A 25,607-nucleotide genomic window follows, 5' to 3' on the forward strand; every position below is an offset into this window, starting at 1 on the left:
AGTTTTAATAAAATATTTTTCTCTGGAGATGTTTGAATGTCAGGATGAGGTGTGTTTCTGGTGAGAAATGGGACTTCTATAGAAGCCACTGTATCACAATGGCCAGCAGATTTAAATGCATATCTTGTATGGGCAGGAGGTATTTGAACTTCTTGTGGAATTTTACTGGTTCTGTTTAATGTGTTTCAGGAATTTATCTCATCTCCCTGGGGATACTGTATATAGATTAGATCATGAGGAAGGAGAATTTGGGATAGGAGCTCCTTTAGCAAATCTTTCTAAATTAATGGAAAATTCTCCTGCCAGGTATTTTTCTGTTCTTTATTTCCACACGTAACATTACTCTTAGAAATATTTCCACAGTTGACTATTTCATTTTCCCTCTCTTCTGTTTTAGTGAAAAGCTTCGTAGCTTAATAATAGACTTCTACAAGCCACAGTTTGTTCAATACTTGAGTTCCGTTCTTCCTCCAGAAGCAAAGGACACGGTTGCAAACATTCTGAAAGGTACAGGGGACAAAAGATTATTACTTATAATTTATTTATCATTTTTTAAAACTGCCCATCTCCCTCATAGAGGGAAAAATAGTCCAGTTTTCAGAGTATTAAATTAATACCTTTCAGCTGCAAATCCTTGTGACACAAATATATTAGAATCTGTATACCTTCAGCAATAAGCTCATTCCACAATATAATTTTATTGAGTAATATTCATAAGCAGGCATATCTTAAAAGAATTGTCAATGCCACAATATTGAAAATCTATTCAGAGAGTTGGTAGCAAAATTTGAAATTCCAAGTTCATCTGTTTGTAATTTATAATTCTTACAGATACTATATGAAGAAGGGTAATTTTTTGTACTGGATTTTTAAGTGTATTAGTATATAGAATTTTCTGGGCTGAAGAAGCATTTTGAATTTCTGCCAACTGTTCGACTGAATCCAAAATAAGGAAATACTTTTGGGAGTTTTGAATTTCCAAAAGTAAAACTTTATTGGATATACCAGTGATGGCTAACCTTTTTGCCGTCATGTGCCAAAAGCAGGGGGAGAACGGGGAGGTTGTGCATGAGCGTGCCCACACCCATAATTCAATGCCGCCCCGCGCATGCGCACGTGACCTCTCTGCGCTCCCCCCGCTTTTGGCGCCTGATGGCAAAAAGGTTACCAGTGGGCCCGGTAGGCCCATTTTTCGCCCTTCCCAGGCTCCAGAGGCTTTCTTGGAGCCTGGGGAGGACGAAAACGGCCTTCCCCACCCCTCCGGAGGCTGGAAATGGCCCGTTTCCTGACTTCCGGTGGGCCTGAAAGGCCTGAAAATCAGCTGGCCTTTGTGTGTGTGCAGGCTGGAGCTGAGCTAGGGCAACACTCGCATGCCCACAGATATGGCTCTGCGTGCCACAGGTTTGCCATCACGGGGTTATACCATTTTGGTACTGAAGAATCAAAACCAGCTCTGGTTTTCCCGTGCAAATCTTTGTCTAGTTAAAGAATGGCTTCCCTTTCTTCCCACCTCTGGGTAATTACATTGTCCAATTATGAGATGTCCTGTTGTTATGGGAACAGTCCATCTCCTTCTCAAGCACCTGCAGTGGTGACTTTGATGGTTTCCAGGCTCTCACGATCCCCACACAACTTCTCAACACTCCATTCCACCCTTCCCTCCCCCCTGTTCATTGGCAAGTCGACCAGCGATAAGGTTTGAAAGAAGCAAAGCGGTTCAGTCTTGACAATTTCTCCTAAAGAGCCAATTATTCCCTGGTTTCTTTAGGATGGTTCACATTTCCACCTTTTTTGCAAATATCAGGACTCAGTAGTCGGTTATAAAGTAACTACAAGTAAGCCCACAGGTTTTTCTCCAACTAGTTCTCTCTGACAAGCACTTTTTTACTAGTGGAACATCCCATGTGCTTTTTTTTTTTTTGGGGAAATGAGCATTTATTGCTAATATAACTGCCAGAAAAATAAATAGAAGCAAGGTTTAATTTACAAATTTACCTTTGCATAGAACAAGTGTTACTTCTACCACAAGAGAGTGACTACAGTGAATTAGTTCCAGGTTCAGTTCTTGGCTAATAGAAAAAATGATTGGGGGCTCGATTTGAGGTAAATGGCTTTCTCTGGTTCCCTCACAGAGATGCCTGTTCTAGTAGAACATTTTTGTCCGCTTCTTTGGAGAATGCTATACAGCTAGTCCTCACCTTACAACCATTTGTTTAGCGACTGTTTGAAGATTCAGCATTGAAAAACTAACTTGCAACCCGGTCCTTGCACTTGCAACAATCACAGCATCCCCATAGTCACATGATCAAAAGTTTGGGACTTGGCAATTTGCATGTATTTACGGTGGTTGCAGTGTCCCAGGAGTCGCAGAGTAGTCATTTGTTTTGTTTTTCTTCCTAAAATTATATTTTTTATTATTTTTTAAATATACATCCATATTGTGTGTGGACAGAGTTGGTTCTGGGTATCATTCATATTAATCCAATTCGTAGTAACAATATTAATAATCTCTTATCACATTTATCAAATTTAAGCAATCTTGCTTATATTGTTTAAACATAAATGAACAAAAAATGCCCAACTCCTCATCTTTTATCTCTTTATTTTCATCTATGTCTTTCTTATTCAATCTAAACATTTCTTTATTATGTATATGCAAAGTTATTTCTGGGTATCATTCATATTAATTGAATTCACGGTAACAATGTTAGTAATCTCTATCACATTTATCAAATTTAAGTAATCCTCATATTATTTAAACATACATAAAGAAATGCCTAACGTGTAAGCTTCTAATCTTTCCATCTATTATTATTATTATTATTCATTCTATAAAGATTTATATTCTAATATTTCCCCTATCTAATTTTATTTCTGGCTCTTTCATCTTACAATCAGGTTTAGAGTAGCCATTTGTGACCTTCCCAGCTGGTTTCCATCTAACAACGTCCATGGGGGAAAAGCTGGTTTCGCTTAATGGCTACAGCTGCAGTGATTGACTTAACAATCATGGCAAAAAAAAAGGTTGTAAAATTGGGCGTGACTCACTTTACAACTGACATGCTTAGCAACAGAAATTCCAGTCCCCATTATGATCATAAGTTGAGGACTGCCTGTACTGTATTCATTGGAACATTATAGGATTAGATGGAAGTATTGTATTTTTCAGAGTATAAGACGCACCTTTTTCCCCCCCTAAAAAGGGATGAAAATTTAGGTGCATCTTATACACTGAATATAGCCCCACCCACCCACTGGCCCCCACCCTTTGACCTCTGCTTCCCAGCAGTTACCTCCTTGCAAGCAAACAGCAAGAAAAAACAGCCCCTTTCAGCTTCAGCACAGCCTAATTAGCACAAGTTGATTGGATCGGCCTCCCGACTCTCAGCTGATTTGCTCTCAGCTATTTTGTGCAGGCTCTGCTGCTTGCTGCAAAGAGGTAAATTTTCCTTGTGCTAATCAAGCTATGCTGAAAACGAAAATGAAAGTAAAGCAGGCTGTTTGCTGCAAGGAGGCAAAATAGCTCAGAGGCAGAGGGAGATTTCTTTTTCTTCTTTTCCTCACCATTTTTCTCTTTGGTAAATCCTAGGATTGAATAAACCCCAGAAACAAGCAATGAAGCAAGTTCTCCTTTCAAAGGATTACACCCTTATTGTTGGTATGCCCGGAACTGGAAAGACTACAACGATTTGTGCTTTGGTAAGGTCTCGTATAAGCCTCTGAAAGTGGTGAAATTCAATTTTTTTTACTATCGGTTCTGTGGGCGTGGCTTGGTGGGCGTGTGGTGTGGCTTGGTGGGCGTGGCTTGGGCGTGGCAGGGGAAGGATACTGCAAAATCTCCATTCCCACTCCACTCCAGGGGAAGGCTACTGCAAAATCCCCATTCCCTCCCCACTCCTGGGAGAAGGATATTGCAAAAGCTCCATTCCCACCCCACTCTGGGGCCAGCCAGAGGTGGTATTTCCCGGTTCTCCGAACTACTCAAAATTTCCGCTACCGGTTCTCCAGAACCTGTCAGAACCTGCTGAATAGCACCCCTGGGCCCTCTGACTTTGAAAAAGGATTAGCAACTGCCCCTTTGTTTGACCTAATGCTAGGGTCAATATGATAATTTTGATACTCAAGTTGTAACTTCCAGAATGTAAAGATTGTTTAACGAAACAAACCAGGATGTGACTATGTTCTTAATGTGGACATTATTTATGATACCTATTGAACCAATGAATTCTTGACAGTTAAGTCATTGAAAATCTCAGATCTGTATACCTGCAGCATGTATAAATTCAGTAGCTATTTCACATTTTGCCAGTAGGGAAGTTCAGAACCCTCTCCAATATGACAAAAAAAATATATGTCAGAGCTCATAGGCTAGTTGCTTCTGATTGTGAATAAATGTGCCAACCCTCCGTAATCTTCATTATGTACAGCAGAATGGGCAATCATAGAATAATAGAATCTTGCCAGGTTCAAGGTCGACTCAGCCTTCCATCCGTTCTAAGGTAAGTAAATTGAGGACCCAGTTTGTGGGGGCAATAAGCTGACTTTGTAGCTCCCTGAGTCTCCGGAGAAGGGCGGCATATAAATCAAATAAAAAAAAAAAATAGAGTTGGAAGGGGTCTTAGAGGTCTTATAGTCCAACCCCTCCTGAGCAGGAGACGCTGTATCATTTCAGACAAAATGGTTGTCCAGTTGCTTTTTGAAAGCCTCCCGTGATGACGCACCCACAACGTCTGAAGGCAAGCTGTTCCATTGGTCGATTGCTCTCTCCTGTAGGAAATTTCTCCTTAGTTCTAGGGTGCTTCTCTCCTTGATTAGTTTCCATCCGTTTTTTTCTTATCTTGCCTTTTGGTGCTTTGGAAAATAGTTTGACCACCTCATCTTTGTAGGAGCCCCTCAAATATTGGAACACTCAAATTTATTTATTTATTTATTTATTTATTTACTTACTTACTTACTTACTTACTTACTTACTTACTTACTTATTGGTTCGATTTATATGCCGCCCTTCTCCGGAGACTCAGGGCGTCTTACAATGTGTTAAGCAACAGCCTTCATACTTTTGTATATACCTGCTTAGTAGGGCTTTCGGCCCCCCCAAGCGGTGTTCTTTTTTTATACGAAGTCAGCTTATTGCCCCCACAATCCGGGTCCTCATTTTACCTACCTCGGAAGGATGGAAGGCTGAGTCAACCTTGAAGTCAAATCTTAGGGTATTGGATGGCCTTCAGTTCCTGGTGATTGTTTTTTTTGGGGCCTGCAGAGCTATGGTTGTTGAAAACTAATGACACTGTTTTGTCACTTTAAGATGGAAAGAAAGAAAGATGACCTGAAATAGGTTTAATATACAGGTAGTCCTCATTTAGTAACCACAACTGGGATGGGCAACTCAACTCTTAAAGTTACTTTTTCATTATTACTGTGCACAGTTGCTAAATGAGGCAGTTGCTAAACAAGGATTACCTGTATTTAAATCACATTCTCCTACTCGCCATCTGCTTTGCATTGTAATCTGCCCACTGCATTCACACTGCCATTGACTATCAAAAAGTTGCTCACCCTTGAACTTATACATAGTGCATAGACCTTTACTTGCCAGAGACATGAGAATAGAGTTCCCTCATTTTTCCACTCAGATTTCCTACAGTGTGGAGGAAATCTGCATGGTTGATACGGTCACTCATACCCTAGTTACCTCCTGTCTTGACTATTGCCACCTGCTCTACATGGGGCTTCCTTTGAAATACATCTAGAAGGTCCAGTTGGTTCAAAATGCAACACTCTGCGTGGTTTTGTACAGACCACGGTGTGCACATGTTGTGATGACCCGGGGCATGGCACAAAGGCAACACAGCCAGAGAATAAGTATGAGTCCCTTTATTAGCTCCAACTTTGCCCCCAGCGTCCCTTTTACTCTCTGGTCTGGAGAAAAATTCTCTCACAAAACTGTAACAGCCGCTGGCTGAAAATACTCCAGTCCAAGTGTTATAAACAGAAAACTTCCAACTATAAATCGAACAAGGCAAGATAAAGTGATTAATCCGGCAGGGCAAGCAAGATAAGGAGTTCCAGAAGTGAAGTAGCATGGCAGTAAATCAAACCAGTTGAGAGGATGCTAGGAACTCAGATAAAGCAGTTAACACAAGATGAACTCAGCGTTTGTTCATGACAACTGCCCCTCCCATTTGCCTTTTCTTTAAACTCCATCCCCAGGTGTGCCTTGTGAAGAAGATCGGGTCCCTCTCCTTCCTCGTTAGCTGCGCAACCTGTGTTGCTCTCTTCTCCGTTCTTCCCTGCATGCACTAGGATGAGGAGAGGGTGGCTGAACCCCCTCTCCCTTGTTCTACCTCTCCCCTGCTCTGCCCAGCCTGGCTTTGCCTTTCCCCAGTTTCCTCTACAGCCAACGGAGCCACTCTCTCGCTCTCTGTCAGCTGTTCGTCTTCCGTCAGATTCAGACTCCTGTCACATGACATGTGTCATCTCTCCTGAGGGAGCTGCATTGCCAATTTACTTCCAGATGCAAGTCAAAATGCTGGCTATCACCTTTTAAGCACTTCATGGCTTGGAACCAGGTTATCTGAGGGACTGTCTCATGCGGGTCACATCTACCCGATCCACTAGAGCAGGGATGCAAGGAATATTATGGGTCCCGTCCAGGGGTGAAATCTAAAATTTGTTACTACCGGTTCTGTGGGCGTGGCTTGGTGGTGGTGGTGGGGTAATGTGACTGGGTGGGCGTGGCCAACTTTTTTTTTTTTTTTTACTTTTAAAAGCATTTTTTCTACAACCTTAAGAGGTTGCAGAAAAAAATGCTTTTAGAAGCCTCTGACGATCCCAGCTGAGCCGCATGACCATCAGAGGCTTTTTTTTTTTTTGACTTTTAAAAGCATTTTTTCGAAGGGGTTGTAGAAAAAATGCTTTTAAAAGTAAAAAAAACCAGCCTCTGATGATCGCGCGGCTCAGCTGGGCATGGGGGGGGCGCAGGGTTTTTTGCTACCGGTTCTCTGAATCACCCACTGCCATCGCTACCGGATCGGGTGATCCAGTCTGAACCGGGAGCATTTGACCCCTGATCCCATCCCCTGAGGAGGTACATCTGGAGGGATCTAGAAGAAGGACCTTCTCCATAGTGCCTCCCTCCTTCTGGAACATCATCCCTCCAGAAATTATACTGGCTCCCACTCTTTCATAAGGCCCTGAAGACGTGGTTTTGCCAGCAAACCTGAGGAACCCAGAATGGGATGGAGCCGATTAAAGGGGTGATTTGAGTGTATGTTGTTACCGAGTGGGGGTGGGGTTTTTAATTATTTTTTTATCTTTTTTTTTCTACTTGTTTTTATTGTCTGTAAGCCGCCTAGAGTTGCTGTGAGCAAGTAGGTGGCTATATAAATTCTCTAAAATAAATAAATATATTATATATATATACCTTTTGAACATGTGCATGGCACATGGTGGTTAGTGAAAAATGTCCAGAGTGGACTACTTGCGTGAGATTGGCCTGTATAATTCTGTAGACTTTCTTAAAAACATTTTTTGAAAGTAAGAGTTGATGCCTTCTGATCTGCTCTCATATTACTTCGGGTGGGATGGGATAGGAATCAGCACAGGGGAACTAAATATAATACAGGTTAAAATTCCTTTTTCCTTGGTTGTCTTTCCCATGTTTTAGGTTCGGATTCTTTATGCTTGTGGCTTCAGCGTTCTCTTAACTAGTTTTACCCATACAGCAGTTGACAATATCCTTCTTAAGTTAGCCAAGTTCAAAGTAGGATTTTTGAGGCTAGGAAGAGCTCAGAAGGTTCATCCAGACATAAAGAGGTTTACAGAAGAAGAGATCTGCAGATCAAAGTGTATTAAAACTGTGGCTCAGTTGGAGGAACTATACCAAAGTCAGGTAAGGAAAATGCCTTTCAGGAGTCTAGTGTTCCTAAAAAGTGTCCCTATTGGGAAGTTTATGTTGGTGATATGTTGTTTTAATTTCATACGTCTTCATTAAGAGATCATACTAGGTTTTAATCAAATGAATAAGAAAGGTTCATTCATATTTACAACAAAGATAATTGCATCTTTAATTTTTTTTTTCATATTATATATACATGATTTTTACAAAGGGACTTTTAGCCATAGCTCCATTCTGCATGATTTTAGTGCTTAAAAAGAGAATAGATCTCAGTATCCATGGTCAAGAGTTTGATAAATTTGCGGTTTGGGGACTGCTTTTTTTTGCTTTACACCTGTGCAAAAGAAGATGGATTCGCCCACTCATAAGCTACATTCCTTCAAATTCTCAGGATTTCTAATGTTGTAATCCACAGTTGCTGTGGTGGAAAGGAATCCCTGCAAATAACAAAAGCCACTTTGGGGCTCTGTAATTGGGAGTCTTTGCCACTAGATGATGCAAATTTTAACATGAAACCTGTTCACTTAGAGAGAATCAGTTTGCGAGATAATAAATGTATATTCCTAAGAATCTAAGGGAATTATGAGTTGTCCAAAGAATGCAGAGGTTGGCCAGCCTGTTATATATTCTACAAGATAAAAAGGAATTCTCAGATGTTATTACCAATGCACTTAACAAACATCTTACCATTTAAATTTCTGTAAATAATCCGTGACAGATAAATGGTTGCAGAGAAAGGTTTACCGTTCCACTTCACCTTTGATCAACTTTACTTCCCTGCCACCAATTTCATTAAAAGTTAGAAGGGAAAATAGGTAGGTATATAAACAGCTAGAATAATGAGCTGAAGAAGCTTCTTGGATGAAGAAGCGAAACGTCTTCAAAGAAAAACCAGAAAGTCCAGTTGCCTTTTGAAAAAAGCACCTTTGAGACAACCATGACCTGGATGCAGGGGTGGGCTTCAGATCCTTTAGCAACAGGTTCACTGCCCTGTTGCAGGGTGGACGTGGCCATGGTGGGGTGGGGCATTTTTCACCCTCCCCAGGCTCCAGAGGCTTTCTTCAAGCCTCTGGGAGGGCGAAAATGGCTTCCCCAGGGTCCAGAGGCTGGAAACAGGCCCATTTCTGGACTTGCGGAACCTCTGGTAGGCCCATTTTTTGCCCTCCCAGACGCTCCGCGCGGCCCCTACACTTACCTGGAATGATAAACGGGCCACCTGGAGACTCCTGGGAGGGACAGGGTGGGCGTGGCCAGCCAGGGGTGGCATTTGGGGGTTCGCCGAACCCTGGAGATCCTTAGCTAGAGGATCGCCCGAATCCTGCCGAACCCCCAGGAGCCCACCCCTGCCTGGATGACTGAGAATCCCCATAGGCAGCTGGTATAATAAATTATATTCGGCCCCATCACAATTCTGACAACAGAGAGACATTAAGTTAAGAGCTCTGGTGGCTCAGCAGACTAATTAACATCCACTTACATCTGCTGTCTGCAATTACTGCAAGTTCAAATCTCACCAGGCTCAAGGTTGACTCAGCCTTCCATCTTTTCTAAGGTAGGTAAAATGAGGACCCAGTTTGTGGGGGCAATAAGCTGACTTTGTATAAAATATACAAAAGTATGAAGGCTATTGCTTAACGCATTGTAAGCCGCCCTGAGTCTCCGGAGAAGGGCGGCATATAAATCAAATTAAAACAAAAAACAAAAAAACCCCTGCATTTAATAACTTGTACAAGGAACAGTCTAGTATTGTTTGAACTTGAATTCATTTCTGATTTAGGGTTGAAAAGAGGTGCTTTTCATCATCATACTTTCTCTTTTTTTTTTTTTCCAGCCAGTCATTGCAACGACATGCATGGGAATAAACCATCCAATCTTCACTCGTAAACGTTTTGACTTCTGCATAGTGGACGAGGCTTCTCAGATTAGCCAGCCCATCTGCCTTGGCCCTCTTTTCTATTCATTTCGATTTGTGCTGGTGGGAGACCATCAGCAGTTGCCCCCACTTGTGCAAAATCCAGAAGCAAGGTAGGCAGCGTGACACGTTGTAGGAATGTATACTTAACGGTTAGCCATGCTACGTGCAAGTCACTGGCTGAATTTTTATTGCAGAGAACTTGGCATGAGTGAAAGTTTATTCAAAAGGCTGGAACAAAATAAGAATGCTGTTGTGCGTCTAACTGTCCAGTACCGAATGAACAGGTATGTAAGCATGAAACATGTTGTTTTGCCGTACCACAAGACTGGTAAAATCTAACTCTTTTTTTTTTTCATTTTAAATCCCTTTAGTAAAATTATGTCATTGAGCAACAAGCTGGTGTATGATGGTAAATTGGAATGTGGCTCTGAAAAGGTGTCCCGAGCTATCATTGACTTGCCTAACTTAAAAAAACTAAAACTGGAAGAGTCTTCTTCAGAAACATGGCTAAAAGAAACACTTGATCCAAATAATCCCGTTTGTTTCCTTAACACAGAGAAGGTAACTTTTATTGGGCCTCTCTTCTCATTCCCCAAGGCAATTTGATGTTGGGTTTTGTTCTGTTTCTCAGGAAATTGAAGGTGCAGAATTAAAATGAAGAGGTCTCTGACGGTTGCCTTTAACTTCCATCAGGAGAATAGTGGCAGGGACCATGTGTCAGGTCAGCTTCGGGGTTGATACCATGTGGTATTGCGTCCTTGAGCAAAATAAAAATGGCCTCTCTGTTTCATCCAGTGTAAATCTCTCTCTTATCCCAACAGTCTTATCAGTTATTTTTGTTCTCTTCCTTCTATTCTCTATACCCGTGATGGCGAACCTATGGCATGTGTGTGTGCCTCCCGCCGGCCAGCTGGTCTTCGGGTCTCTGCTGTGCATGCGGGGGGTGGGGTGTGCATACGGGGGATACATATGCACATGTGGGGGGGCAGGTTGATGCAGGAGGCTTTTCAGGCCCAAAACATGCCCCATTTTTGGGCCTGGAAAGCCTGCACCAACCTGGAAGCCAAAATGGGGTGTGGGGGAGGTGTATTTGCAAGGGGGGGGACTGGGGCGTATGTGCAGGGGGTGCATGCGCGGGGGGCCCTCACATTGCATTTTGGGAGTTCGGGCACGCATGTGTACATTCGCTTTGGGCACTCAGCATCAAAAAGGTTAACCATCACTGCTCTATCCTGTCTTTCTTTCCTTTTCTATTTCCCTTGATGTAGTAATTAAATATTATTCTCTTTTTCTTCCTTGAAAACGGTTCAATTAAAAGCAATTTGCTTTGGAAAATGTCCAAATGTTCAATTCCAATATGACTGGCATTAGTGTAAAATTTGTCCCCTTCAGCATAATTATATAATCTACCCTGCAGCAGTTTTTGATATAGCTCAATATAGTCTTCCTAAACTAACAAACAGCTTCAGATTTGCATTGCTATGGATTCAGATGTACGATGTTGGTCTTTAATCCAGGTTGAAGCCCCAGAACAGACAGAAAAAGGTTGTATAAGTAACATGACTGAAGCCAGACTGGTGGTCTTCCTCACATCCATGTTTTTGAAGGTATTTCTCTTGTAGTTAACACTAGAGATTTTATTTGTGCATTTATATTGAGATACTTGATAAATAAAGAGGTATACTAGTAGTCTACACTTATTCAGTCCTTCAAATTGCCTGGCCTCAATATGTTTTGGGGTGTGTGATGAGATTGGTGATTCATGCCCCGCAGGTTGGTTTTGCCCCTTGGAATTCATGACACTTGAAGACCAAGCTTCAAATTTCCTCTAATCACAAGTTGTTGAAAATTCATTTCATTTGCAGAAAAAAGCTGGCAATTCGTTATTGTTTTCTGGGGTGAGGAAGAATGCAGTTTCCTTTCTTTTCCTGTGGGGAAGCAGATCTGTCTTCCCTCTTTCTTCCTATTAAAAATGGGAAGTTTGTAGGGGTGCCAGGCAGCAGGATTTATATGTAGATGTGGATAAAGCACCCGAAATGCTCCTTCTTTTAGGAGCCTTCAGGTGGGAAAAGGGGCTTACCTCTGGTTTAGTGCATAATACATCAATGTTGACGTGTGTCCAGAATTAAAGCAGAAATCACTGTACGGTGTAATTGTAGTAACTGGGGGTGTAGTCAAGAGTGAGCTGCTGGGGGTTTGCAAGGGTTCGGGAGAACCTCTAGCTAAGACTCTGTCCAGTTCGGAGAACCCTCAAATCCCACTCCTGGCTATCCCTGCCCGCCCCACCCAGGAGTCCCCACATGACCCGTTTTGGATAAAGGTAAGTGCAGGGCACGTGCGGAGGCTCAGGGAGGGCGAAAAACGGGCCTACTGGAAGTTTGGGAGGCTGGAAACGGGCCTGTTTCCAGCTTCCAGAGGGCCTCCGGAGCCTGGGGAGGCCGTTTTTGCCTTCCTGGGGGGTCAAGGAAAGCCTCCAGAGCCCGGGAACAGTGATGAAATCCAATTTTTTTTGCTACCGGTTCTGTGGGCGTGGCTTGGTGGGCAATAAGCTGACTTTGTATAAATATACAAAAGTATGAAGGCTATTGCTTATTGCTTAACGCACTGTAAGCCGCCCTGAGTCTCCGGAGAAGGGCGGCATATAAATCAAATTAAATAAATAAATAAATAAATAAATGGTGTGGCTTGGTGGGCATGGCAGGGGAAGGATACTGTAAAATCTCCATTCCCACCCCACTCCTGGGGGAAGGATATTGCAAAAGCTCCATTCCCACCCCACTCTGGGGCCAGCCAGAGGTGGTATTTCCCGGTTCTCCGAACTACTCAAAATTTCCGCTACCGGTTCTCCAGAACCTGTCAGAACCTGCTGAATAGCACCCCTGGGCCCTCTGACTTTGAAAAATGATTAGCAACTGCCCCTTTGTTTAAATGTTTGATCTAATGCTAGGGTGAATATGATAATTTTGATACTCAAGTTGTAACGTCCATAACGTAAAGATTGTTTAATGAAACAAACCAGGATGTGAAAATTACTCAAAATTTCCGCTACCGGTTCTCCAGAACCTGCTGGATTTCACCCCTGCCCGGGGAGGGCAAAAATACCCCACCTCCGCTGTGGTGCAGGAGGCTGACTAGGCCACACCCACCATGGCCATGCCCACCCAGCAATCGGGCAGAGAACCCCTTGCTAAAATTTTTGAAGCCCACCCCCTGGATATAATGTTCGCAAAATGCAAAAGCTTCCACTGCGTTTTGCTCTTAAGAGAAAGCACTGCACTGAGTTCAAAAATGATTTGGAAGAACAGCTTCAGATTTTGCAAAATACAATAAGACAAGGTGCTGTTGCTTCAGGAGTTGCATTTAATTTAATGATTGGATTCTTTAAAGGAGCAGAATCTTGTTTTTTTCCAACCTGTGCGGGTCAGTGTGCATGAATGGCAGGGTAGGGTGTTGTGTTCTTATCTGAGATACAAAACACACATTCCACATGATAGCCAAAGAACTTATATCTGTTCCTATATAACCCAGATCTTGGGATAGTTATCCACAAAAATACATTTCTGTGATGAATAAGCTAAAATGTGTACGGGAGAAAAATATGCCAATAATTAATGTTATTAGGATGAGTGGGCATAGTTTTTGCAGCCAGAGAACACATTTGATTTCCTTAATTTATTTCAGTTGCAAGGAATAAGGGAGCAATATCAGAGAAGGAAGTGGGTTCTTCTTGTGGACCTCAGATTGCTCACCCCGGCTTAAGAGAAGATAAAAGCAGAAGGTGGACTGACCTTCTGACCTTTATACCTAAGAATAAAGTTGCATTAAAATCAAAAGTAATTAGTAGTTAACATCGGATTAAGAGGGCATTAAAGGAGGCGAAGGAGAAGTTCATTTAGCCTATTATACCATCAGTGGGTAGCACAAATTGGCAGGGTGGATAAAAATCAATGATTTTTTTTAAAAAAAATCAAAAAAATCAGATTTTTTTGATTTAAATCGGATTTTTTTGATTTTTATCAAATTTATTTTATTAAAAAACTTGGAGTAAAAATCTATCGTAAGATAGTTTTCTATTTAAGATACATAAATAATGTAGATACATAAATAATTTTAGTTTAAAATAGTTTAGTTTAATTTAGCATGAAATGGAGCTTAGTTACGTAGCATGAGGCTGTATATTCTGCAACACTGGGACTATCGGTGAGTCAACAGTGGGTCAAAGGAGTAGCAGAGATGTCAGTTGCTCTTTAAAAATTATGATTTAAATCGAGTTGATTTAAATCAAGCCTTTTTACTAGTGATTTAAATCATGATTTAAATCAACTCAATTTAAATCAAATCCACCCTGCAAATTGGATATGATTCTTTTAAGGCATTTCTATATGTTATTTTCCTAAATCTCCTGAAAGGATGAGTGTTGGAATGCATTCTGTCACAGCCATCTGGGATTCCATAGTTTTAACACTGGGATTATTTTTTTAGGCTGGTTGTAAGGCTTCAGATATTGGAGTCATATCTCCATATAGACATCAATTGAAGATCATTTCAGATTTGATGGCAGGCTCGTACCTCACTGATGTAGAAGTAAATACCGTGGACAGATACCAGGGGAGAGACAAAAGTGTAATTATAGTATCCTTTGTAAGAAACAATGTGGATGGAAATGTGAGTAAACACTATAGAATCATATGCCTGTTCATAGTTCCAAGTATTTTAGGTTTATTGTCCAACATTTAACTTAAGTTATGAACATAAGGTTCATGTGCTAACAGGTAGGATAAAGGGAAAAGATGTACTAGCAATTTGTATAGATTATTCTTTTTTTTTTCTTTCTATAAGAAATCTAATATGGGATCTTAATATGAGTGACTGGTTTTCATTTTGGATATTTTCTTGTAGCTAAGATTCCCAGGTTTCCTCTCTTTGTTTGAAGAGTCCATATCAGTGGTGAAATCCAATTTTTTTTACTACTGGTTCTGTGTGGTAGGCATGGCTTGGTGGGTGTGGCAGGGGAAGGATACTGCAAAATCTCCACTCCCACCCCACTCCAGGGGAAGGATACTGCAAAATCCCCATTCCCTCCCCACTCCTGGGGGAAGGATATCACAAAATCTCCATTTCCACCCCACTCTGGGGCCAGCCAGAGGTAATATTTGTAATATTTGCCGGATTTCACCCCTGGTCCATATGTATATAAAGCTGTTTTGCCTACTAGCCGAATAAACTTCGGATAAGACAGAGGGTCAATTAGGTGTAGCCCTTGCAGTCTTGTTTTTGTATTAATACTCTGTGCATCAGAGATGCTTTCTTTTAGTTGTAAGTGGCCAAACCAAAAATTCAGCATGCCACTTTCGTCTGCAGTGGCGCTCTAGGTTAGAAATAAAAGAGATATACATAATAGTTTGATATAAAACTAATAAGAATAGGCACAATAAGATAGATCAAAAAATAAAATACAGAGTTAAGGAAGAAAAAAACCGAAAGCAAGCTGAAAAAAAGAAGTGAATTATGTACTCTCTTTATGCACACATGTATATGGTAAAATGATGAATACAATCATTTAAAACATCCATTCTTGGTATTTTTACTCAGAAGAACATTTGTACAAATAACAATAATTAATAGGAAAAAAAGGTTAATATATTATAGAAAATGACCAGATTTGAATATATTTATTTTGAATTAAAATGATTTTCAAAATATTTTCTAACAGTTTTTCAACAACTGCCTACATTTTTAAACAAGAGCAATCCAACTAAAATTGATTGATTTTCCTGATTTCTTTTCACCCAGAAAGTTTTATCATCTTTAGTATCAAAAGTTGGTAATATGTAAAAAAAAATGCTTACCTTTGATCAGGTCTATAAAGATTACAATTTCTAATGTTATATTAAAAGAGTGGGGTGCCATTTGTGCTTAAGACAACAGTTTTAAATTATATGAAAGAAATCACACTGATTTTAAATGAAGCAGAGGGTCATCATTCTTCTGGGGTTAGTTAATGATTATCATTGATGAGATCTGTGTGTAACCAATGCAAAGGAATGATTACCATTTGAAAGTAATGGAGAACTTGTGAGCATTCTTTGTACTTTCCTTTTTAAAAAATAATAGGTTGGAGAACTTCTGAAGGACTGGAGACGTCTTAATGTTGCCATTACAAGAGCCAAACATAAGTTAGTTATGTTGGGCTGTGTACCATCCCTTTGTCTCTACCCTCCTCTAAAGAAATTACTTCATCATCTGAAGAATGAAGCTATGATATCCTTTCTTTTTCATTTACATATATTGTCTTTTTGGCCAGGCTGCTTAGATGGAGACTTTTCAGGCCTCCTAAATGAAGATGAAAAAATGTAAAATGTTAATCAACTGTTAAATCTAGTCTGAAAGGACAATGTTGCTTCTTTATCACTTTCATTTAAAGAAAATGAAACCAGATTTTTGGAATTTTTTCTCAGAACATTTGAAGTGAATTGTGTTCTGATTAGGCAAAATTAAAAATATTTCTCTAAAAAAGAAACAATGGAACTCAGCTTTTGGAAAGTATAGGAATTTTATCCCTTGATCCCTTATTTTTTGATCTCAGAGTAGATAAAGTGTTTGTCTGTTTTGAATATTGTCTGCTATCTCCTGACACAAACATTAGCTAAAAGGATAATTTTTTTTTAAAAATCATCTCTCTGGAGATGGTGGTGAGAATTTGATCTTGAGAAAAACAAAATGTTCTACCAAATCAGTTTCCAAATCAGTGGTGAAATTCATCTGGATCGTGCGATCCAGTAGCGCTGGCGGTGGGAGGCTCCGCCCACTCGCCTGGACGTCATCACGTCCCTGTGAGGCACGCATGCTCACATTTGTGAACCAGTAGGGAAAGGTAAGTAAATTTCACCCCTGGTCCAAATGTATGCAATAAGGTGCTATCTCATCACCTGCCCTATAGAACACTATTCTTAGGACATTACTGCAGTTGGTGAGCAAATAGGGAATTATTATTGGGGAATTACTGCTGACCAAGTCATCCACCTAGCATAGAAATGGTTTGCTTTCCTTTTGCAAAATGCCTGTGGAAGGAACCAACAATGCCTCATTAACTAGAGAGCTTCCAGTATTACTTAGTGTAAGAGATGGGATGAAAGGTTGGACAACTGGCAGGCTTACCAACGATGTCAGCTTCTGTCTTCAATGCAGCACCAATTTTGACTGTCACAAATCTATGCTTAATCCCACCTTCCCCCACTCGTCCCATCAACTATCTCCAGGGAATGGCAGTTGGGGCAAAAACTGCTTGCTGCTTCTAATACCATTTCCTTGCTTTCGTGGCTTGAAGGAAGCATTAACCCTGGTTGAGGAAACCCCATTTGGAAGCGGAGCACTCCTCACTCATGCGTAAGAGAAGACTTTGATACGGGAAGATTGTATTTGCACTGAAATCCACCTTTCCATCTATGGAGGCAATTTAGCATGGTCTGCTCATTCTTCCAGAGGCTTAAGTTCACTGTTAAATCTGAGACCCCAACCTTTTAAGGCACCGGGGACTGATTCCACGGAGGGCGATTTTTCCACTGACCAGGGGGTCAGCGATGTGGTTTTGCGCACTGCCTGCATCCCATGTGTGTGTGGATGGGGCTTCATTTGCTTGCATGGCCCAGTTCCTGGTGGGCCGCGGACCAATGCCAGTCCGCAGCCCGGGGGTTGCAGGACCCCTGTGTTAAATATTATAGAAACTGGATTTAGGTAGAAGTTGAACCCTTAATAGAGATAGAAACACTGCAATTGCTGATAACAGGAGTAAATATGGGGTTTATAATTATCTGAAAAGTATGCAGGCCAGGGCATTCTTCCATGGGACTAAGTCTCTTAAACATATTGGCAGCAATAGATTGCGTTCCTTATGTGTCTTTTTTTAAGTTAATGACACATTTTAAACTCAATGGGAATTTAACAGTTCTGAGAAGATGCTTCCTCTTTAGCTCCATGTTCTGCTTCATTTTATAGGTAGTCCTCATTTACTGACCGCGGTTGAGACTGGCACCTCTGTTGCTAAGTGACATAGTTGTAAATTGAAACATGTGGCTGCCTCTGGCTTATGATTGCACTTTGTCCCTTCTGGCTGTGTTCTTTAAGTGCATCATCCACTGTTCTTAAGTGCGACATCATGTAGCTGTGACTTGCAACTTCCTGCTTCCCTATTGATTTTGCTTGTTAGAAGCCAGTTGTGAAGGCTGCAAATAATGATGATGGGTTGCTGTGACTATCATAAATGCACACTGGTTTCCAAGTGCCTGAATCACAGTTACATGACTGCAGGGACACCATAACTTTGAATGATCACTGAAGGAATGGTCAGTTAGTGTGGATTACCTGTATATGTAATGATTCAAAAAATAGGATGGTGTAAGCCAGATACCTAAATATTACATAGGTTAAGCATTAAAACCGGACACAATTTTCATAGTACTTGAACTAAAAACATGTTTTCCTTAATTGTTTCTTACATTTTCAATATTCCTTTAGGAGCATAGGAACACGTTTTACATTGTAAACTCTTATGACAAACAGACACTGAGGAGAAAATCTTCACTAATATGAAGCTGATACACTGAATTCTGCCAGAAGGTACTAAACTGGATTGTTCCAGCTTGCTGTTTTACACACTAATGATGCCTTAAATAGCTATTTGGGCATTTTAAAAATAGATCTTAAAGGATTATCACAGTGTTATCTATTTGTATTTTTCCCACATTGAAAAATAGTATCTATCTAATTGAGTATTTTGAATTCCTTTGATGAAGATTTTGTGCCCACAAGTGTGAGTAGCTTTAGCTTTTTATACAGAAATCTTAAAAGTATGCAAATTTAACTTCTCACTTTAGTTAAGCATGAATTGACCCAAAACCTCTACTGTTAAAATTGATTTGTTTATAGTACGTTTTCCTCTATGCCATAACTATTCAAGAAACGTTCTAGACATTGTTTCAAAGCCTGATCCCCACTTAACTATGGTTTTTTCCCCCTATGTTAAACATTTATTTTAAGATAAATATTTATTTGGCACAGCAATGATGCAATTTTAGTAAGGATGTTTGAAATGCTCTTTTCTAATGTTAACATAATTTTTTGAAGAAATAGAACTGTGCATCTCGAGCTCATTGCATTTCTAATGCCGTTTATTGAAGCAGTGTACGAATTCAATTTTATGTGTATGGAAATATATCCTACACTAAAGCTACCTCTTGGATGATACGTTTAACTTTCCTTTGGATTGATTGTTGTATTAAGCCTCAAACTGCACTAAAATCAAATTCTTTTCTACGTATATTTTTGTAATACTTTTTATCTCATATATGGAACATTCTTAAATACTCATCTGTTTTTGTAATACCTGTAATAAAATTAATATGATATAGACATACATTTGCATTATTGGCATATCTTATATTATAAATCTCATCTGCCATTAAACTGTAGCAGCCTTCCAAACATAGTTAAAAACAGCCACTCCTAATGAATTAAAACATACAATCTTTTTTGTAGCTAGATGCATTTTTTTTGCCTCTCCTCTGAAATGGTTGAAGAAATGACTGAAACAGATAAATATTAGTTGTTGGACTGGCAAGTTATTTGGTGGGTGATTTCTAAATCCTTTTTTAATAAATATATCTGTATTGTATTTTCTCTTTGATGTCCTTCCAGGGACAGCATCCCAGTTGGTGGGGGAGGCTGAATACCAAAAGTGACAGGACCATAGTTTCCTAGATCTGGGGGACTCTGCAGACAGTAATTCATGCCTTGGTCACCTCATGGCTTGATTACTGCAATGCACTGTATGTGGAGCTGCCCTTGAAGACTACCCAGAAGGTTCAGCTGATAGAATTTAGCAATAATGGGCATGAACTGCACTGGTTCCTACCGTAGTTTGCTTCCAGATGATTTGATTCAAAGTGATGGTCACTACCTATAAAGCCCTTCCATAGGATTTGAGGGATCACCTGTCTCCCATAGTGTCTGCCCAACTGGTTTGATCTGGCAGGGTTGGCGCCCTGCAAGTTTCATATCAGGACCCTGGAAGGACCTCTTCACTTTAGCAATACCTGCCCTCTAGGTTGAGGCCATGCGAGACTCAAATGCCCACCACCCTGCTGAGATTCCAGGCTTTTTATGAGGATGAGCTTCCTTTTCTTTGTTCCCATCGTAGTTTGGTTTCTCTGCCATCTTTGTATTTCATTTAATAACTTTATTATTACTTCAGTCTATATAAATCTATTTTCCCTTTTAAACCGGTGGACTTCCGGGTGCGCTTCAAGGTGTTGGTGACCACCTTTAAAGCGCTCCATGGCTTAGGGCCGGGGTACTTACGGGACCGCCTTCTGCCACCAATTGCCTCCCACCGGCCGGTTCGCTCCCACAGAGAGGGCCTCCTCAGGGTGCTGTCAGCCAGACAATGTCGGCTGGCGACCCCCAGGGGGAGAGCCTTCTCTGTGGTGGGACCTACCCTCTGGAACGATCTACCCCCAGAGATACGAGTGATCCCAGACCTCCGGACTTTTCGTCGGGCCCTAAAAACTTACTTTTTTCAGTTAGCCGGGCTGGCCTGATTCCATGTTGGTTTTAATGTTTGATACTGATTTTAATTGAAATGTTTTAAATTATGGGCCACATTTCATTTAATTATTTTTAAAAATTATTTTAACTTTTGTGTACAAATGTTTTATTTTGGCTGTTCACCGCCCTGAGTCCGAAAGGAGAAGGGCGGTATACAAATCTAATAAAAGATAAAGATAAAGAAACCCATCTGCTCAATCTAAGATGTCCCCCCTCACCCCAGCACACTAAAACTGAAGATTTTTATTGGAGTAAGAGAGAAACGGGAACTAGCACAGGTTACTGGTTCTTTGTAGGCAGGAATCATGCAGAGATTCTGACAGGTATTTTGGGGGTCTTGTTTGCATTGATAAGAAAAGCACCAATAGAACATTAATGTACCTACATGTACTGTTGCAGTTCACAAAACCAAACTCTCTTCACTCCAGAACAATTTCCAAACACCCTTCCCCCCCCCCCCCGAGCATTTCCTTTATTGCTTTTTGTGGGTAGACTCCATTGAGAATCCACTGAGGAGAATTGGAATAAGGTGGCATCTCTGTATGGCAATTTAAAAAAAATAAATAAACCCAATAAAGGACAAAAGTTAAGTTTTTGAAAAATAAAATCTTTCTGAAATAAAGGACGCATAATCTTTGTCGGAGATTAATACTGAAGAGACCAAACTGGTTTCAACAGACCTATGTGTACCTGACTAGGTCTTGGCAAAAACACTTGGCATATTTTTTTTTTCCTAAACAAAGTGTGTCATTGGGTTCGTGTGGAACTTATTTTTAAAATACTGGTTTGGCATCCTTGAAAGAAAGCAAGAAGGACAAGGACCAGTTGCGGCTTGGTTTCTGCCTGTCGTGCTTCCACTCTGTCAAGGACCTTGGAGTACTCATATCTAAAGATCTAAGTGCCCGAGCCCATTGTAACAACATTACCAGAAAGGCATTAAGAGTTGTTAACCTAATTTTGCGTAGCTTCTTCTCTGGTAATGTTGTAGTACTAACTAGAGCAGCAGTCACCAACCGGTGGTCCGTGGACCACTGGTGACCCGTGAGAAAATTTTGGTGGTCCGCAGAACAATTATTTGCATTTTTTTATATTGCACTAAATCAGGGGTTCTCAAACTAAGGCCCCTGGGCCGGATATGTGCAATGAATGCTTGTGTTGCTGCGGAGTCTCCCCTTTCTGGGTCTTTTTGTGTGGGTCGGAGGGGGGCAGAAATTCTGACTTGGGGTCGGCCTCCAGGTGCAGGGCTTTGGGCAAAGGCTGGAGGGAAGTGCCGCTGGTAGCAAAGAGCTGGAGGGCCTTGTTCCAGTGGGACTGCATCATGGCCTGGACCTGGCTGACCATCTCAGCCCGGTGAGCCTCCAGGCGCCAGCGCCTGGCCTTGTACTCCCACAGGTCTGCCCTCTACTTGGAAAGCCTATGCTCCTAGTCCTCAGTGAGGTGCTTCTGGTCAGGAGCCTCCTTCTTGGTCAGATCCAATTTGAACTGAACCAGCTGTTTTGCCAACACTTTCTCGTAGTGGCTGCTTATCTCCAACAACTGCTTCCTCTTGGGGCTTTTAGGAACCTGGGTGAGGAGGGGCTGGGAGGGGAGGGGCGAGAAGAGCCTGGCAAGAAGCCCCTGGCATGAGTGAAATTGAGTTGGCCACACCCACCCAGTCACATGACCACCTAGCCATGCCCACCCAGTCACATGACCACCTAGCCATGCCCACCCAGTCATTAGGCAGATCATATTAGTGGTCTGCGGGATATAAAATTATGAATTTAGTGGTCCCTGAGGTCCAAAAGGTTGGGGCCCCCTGAACTAGAGCATACAAAACATTCGCTAGACCAATTCTTGAATACAGCTTCATCTGTCTGGCACCCGCACTGCATATCGGACATAAATACAATCGAGAGAGTCCAGAGATATTTTATGAGAGGAGTCCTCCATTCCTCCAACCGCAATAAAATACCTTATGCCCCCAGACTTCAAATCTTGGGTTTAGACAACTTAGAACTACGCCGACTTCGGTCTGACCTAAGCGTAGTACATAAAATTACCTGCCACAATGCCCTTCCTGTCAAGGACTACTTCAGCTTCAACCACAACAATACACAGCAAATAATAGATACAAATTCAAGGTAAACTACTCCAAACTCGACTGCAGAAAACATGACTTCAGTAACAGAGTGGTCAATGCCTGGAATGCACTACCTGACTCTGTAGTTTCTTCCCCAAACCCCCAAAACTTTAACCTTAAACTGTCTACTGTTGACCTCACCCCATTTCCAAGAGGTCTGTAAGAGGCGTGCATAAGTGCGCCAGCGTGCTTACCGTCCCTGTCCTAATATTCCAAAACCGGAGGGCGGCCCTGCCTTAAAGCGGCACTCGGGTGCGGCCGGGACCCCGACTTTTCGCGCCCCGGCTCCAGCGCCGTCGGTCCTGGGCACGGCGCCATCTCAGTCCTCCGGCCGCGAGAGGCGCAGCCAGCCAGGCTGGGGGGGGAAGCGGGAGGAGGAGGAGGAGGCGGAGATGGGCGATGAAGAGGGCTGGAAAAGGGCCGTGAAAGCAGCCAAGGCTGGATCCGCGCTGAACTGCTCGGGCAGCTGCTGCGCCTCCTCCTCGCTGGCCATGGGTAAGTAAGGCGCAAGGGCGGCAAACCGGGCTGGGAGACAGGAGGCCGAGGGAGCCTGGTGGCTCGACCGGCGTGCCCGAGGCGGTGCTGCTGCTCTTCTCCGCTTGTTGAAGCGCCCCCCCTCCCCTACCACCACCATCAAAATGGCTGGAGAGGGGCTGCAACCGAGGCCGCCTTTTCCAGCTGGGTTGCCAACAGCCGGTCGGATTTGCTCTGCAGCACCGTCACCTCCTCGAAGCCACGCGGGTCTCTGAGGGACTCTGTGGTTGCGTGGGGGAAAGGGTCGAAGCCCGCAGTCCTCGGAGAACGTCCAGGCATCGCGCCCTGCCCTTTTATCCCGACCCGCGGCTTTTCCAGAGGCCGGGTGGATGGAGTTGGGTTCTCCCCGGGCGCGCGTGGCGCAGGATCTGGCGCTGCCGGGGCGCGGGGGGTGGGTGGGAGGATCTTCCCTTCTGCCTTGACTTTCCTCGTGGGGGTTCTCCCCGGATTAGCAGGGATTTAAGAGGGATGGATCGCGGTCCACCTTTGGCTTTGCACAGCCGGAGGCGTCGCCCGGAGCTGGGGAGAAGGGCGGCTCCCCCGCAGCTCCAGAAGTCGCCTTTTTGCCGCTTGGGCGGTGTGGTTGCCAAAGCTTTGCCAAAAGAGCGGTGCGCCTTGGAGGAGAACGAGAAGCCCCCTCCTACCGGCTTAAAACTCACCGTGAAAAACGAGGCGGTTAGGATTTTGGTTTGAAGAGGGGGTGGGAGGAGATCTGTTTTTTTTTATTATTATTTTTTTGTCCCCACGACCGTAAATTCTGGAGCCCAAATCTCCCGTGTTTTTAAGATCAGCCACGCGCGTCCTGCCAACGGAAAATGATTCTGATCTGATCTGATGCAAGTGAGGGCCAATAGAGTTGAGAGAGCATTGGGTCAATTGATGGAGATTTGCTTATTGCTGGCTATGCTTTTAGGTGGTTGTGATTGGCCCTTAAACCAGGGGTCTCCAACCTTGGCAACTTTAAGCCTGGTGGACTTCAACTCCCAGAATTCCCCAGCCAGCTGGCTGGGGAATTCTGGGAGTTGAAGTCCACCAGGCTTAAAGTTGCCAAGGTTGGAGCAAAGCTGGCTGGGGAATTCTGGGAGTTGAAATCCACCAGGCTTAAAGTTGCCAAGGTTGGAGCAAAGCTGGCTGGGGAATTCTGGGAGTTGAAGTCCACCAGGCTTAAAGTTGCCAAGGTTGGAGCAAAGCTGGCTGGGGAATTCTGGGAGTTGAAGTCCACCAGGCTTAAAGTTGCCAAGGTTGGAGCAAAGCTGGCTGGGGAATTCTGGGAGTTGAAATCCACCAGGCTTAAAGTTGCCAAGGTTGGAGCAAAGCTGGCTGGGGAATTCTGGGAGTTGAAGTCCACCAGGCTTAAAGTTGCCAAGGTTGGAGCAAAGCTGGCTGGGGAATTCTGGGAGTTGAAATCCACCAGGCTTAAAGTTGCCAAGGTTGGAGCAAAGCTGGCTGGGGAATTCTGGGAGTTGAAGTCCACCAGGCTTAAAGTTGCCAAGGTTGGAGCAAAGCTGGCTGGGGAATTCTGGGAGTTGAAGTCCACCAGGCTTAAAGTTGCCAAGGTTGGAGCAAAGCTGGCTGGGGAATTCTGGGAGTTGAAATCCACCAGGCTTAAAGTTGCCAAGGTTGGAGCAAAGCTGGCTGGGGAATTCTGGGAGTTGAAATCCACCAGGCTTAAAGTTGCCAAGGTTGGAGCAAAGCTGGCTGGGGAATTCTGGGAGTTGAAGTCCACCAGGCTTAAAGTTGCCAAGGTTGGAGCAAAGCTGGCTGGGGAATTCTGGGAGTTGAAATCCACCAGGCTTAAAGTTGCCAAGGTTGGAGCAAAGCTGGCTGGGGAATTCTGGGAGTTGAAGTCCACCAGGCTTAAAGTTGCCAAGGTTGGAGCAAAGCTGGCTGGGGAATTCTGGGAGTTGAAATCCACCAGGCTTAAAGTTGCCAAGGTTGGAGCAAAGCTGGCTGGGGAATTCTGGGAGTTGAAATCCACCAGGCTTAAAGTTGCCAAGGTTGGAGACCCCTGCCTTAAATCCCAAACAGCATATTTAATTGCCAGTTGCAAAAGAATCATCCTTCCCTCGGGAGCTTCCAAAATCACACTTGGTGGATTGCTGGGTGCCAAGGGATGCTGCCTGGATGGGAAAGAATATTCCCACCATCCTAGTTTCCTGTTCTGGGTTATTTTCAGCAACAACAATGATAAGCATATTGGTGATAGCAGCAAATGGTAAACAAGCATGTAATAATAGAAAGTCTGAAAAAAGTGAACGTTTCAGTATCCAGAGACAGGAGAATAGAAAAGAATGAACCGGAGGGGAAAAAAAATCATAAAATAGAAAAGATCTGCGGATAGAAGCAGAATGGCTGTGGCAAAAGAAACCCAAAACACCTGGAGCATTACCGAAACATCATCCTTGTTGACAAATTCACCATCAGTCAATTGCGAAAGGCAGCTCCATTTGGAACAGGCTTACATCCTGCGATGGTATCTTCAGTGCCATCAAACAATATCTGCCTATCCCAGTTCTTGGGAAGAACTCAGTAGGTGG

General features: G+C 42.7%; 2 protein-coding genes and 1 long non-coding RNA gene across 5 annotated transcripts in view; 2 read left to right on the forward strand and 1 right to left on the reverse strand.

Annotated features, from left to right (window-relative positions):
• Nucleotides 1-19,224, forward strand: part of DNA2 (DNA replication helicase/nuclease 2) — a 28,795-nt gene extending 9,571 nt beyond the window's left edge. Inside the window, exons 11-21 of one of the 2 annotated variants that reach the window (XM_087872241.1) lie at nucleotides 190-306; nucleotides 398-507; nucleotides 3,590-3,699; nucleotides 7,667-7,891; nucleotides 9,729-9,922; nucleotides 10,007-10,096; nucleotides 10,184-10,373; nucleotides 11,330-11,419; nucleotides 14,295-14,477; nucleotides 15,927-16,073; nucleotides 18,308-19,224. In XM_087872241.1, the coding sequence (XP_087728367.1) occupies nucleotides 190-306; nucleotides 398-507; nucleotides 3,590-3,699; nucleotides 7,667-7,891; nucleotides 9,729-9,922; nucleotides 10,007-10,096; nucleotides 10,184-10,373; nucleotides 11,330-11,419; nucleotides 14,295-14,477; nucleotides 15,927-16,073; nucleotides 18,308-18,334 (1,483 nt within the window). In that variant the 3' untranslated portion in view covers nucleotides 18,335-19,224. The remainder of the gene's footprint in view (nucleotides 1-189; nucleotides 307-397; nucleotides 508-3,589; nucleotides 3,700-7,666; nucleotides 7,892-9,728; nucleotides 9,923-10,006; nucleotides 10,097-10,183; nucleotides 10,374-11,329; nucleotides 11,420-14,294; nucleotides 14,478-15,926; nucleotides 16,074-18,307) is intronic. The other variant, XM_087872242.1, reaches the window with a different exon arrangement.
• On the reverse strand, nucleotides 303-22,865 carry LOC117678009 (uncharacterized). Its single transcript, XR_004594878.2, has 2 exons — nucleotides 22,731-22,865; nucleotides 303-500 (listed from the first exon to the last, which is right to left on the reverse strand). It is a non-coding gene; the product is annotated as an uncharacterized LOC117678009 (long non-coding RNA).
• The window catches only part of RUFY2 (RUN and FYVE domain containing 2), a 38,674-nt gene continuing 35,823 nt past the window's right edge, over nucleotides 22,757-25,607 (forward strand). For both annotated transcript variants that reach the window (XM_034438660.3, XM_034438661.3), the window contains exon 1: nucleotides 22,757-23,031. In XM_034438660.3, the coding sequence (XP_034294551.1) occupies nucleotides 22,929-23,031 (103 nt within the window). In that variant the 5' untranslated portion in view covers nucleotides 22,757-22,928. The remainder of the gene's footprint in view (nucleotides 23,032-25,607) is intronic.

This window comes from Pantherophis guttatus, chromosome 6 (genome assembly GCF_059756535.1).
Source record: "Pantherophis guttatus breed Tessera chromosome 6, ASM5975653v1, whole genome shotgun sequence".
NCBI classification, from domain to species: domain Eukaryota; kingdom Metazoa; phylum Chordata; class Lepidosauria; order Squamata; family Colubridae; genus Pantherophis; species Pantherophis guttatus.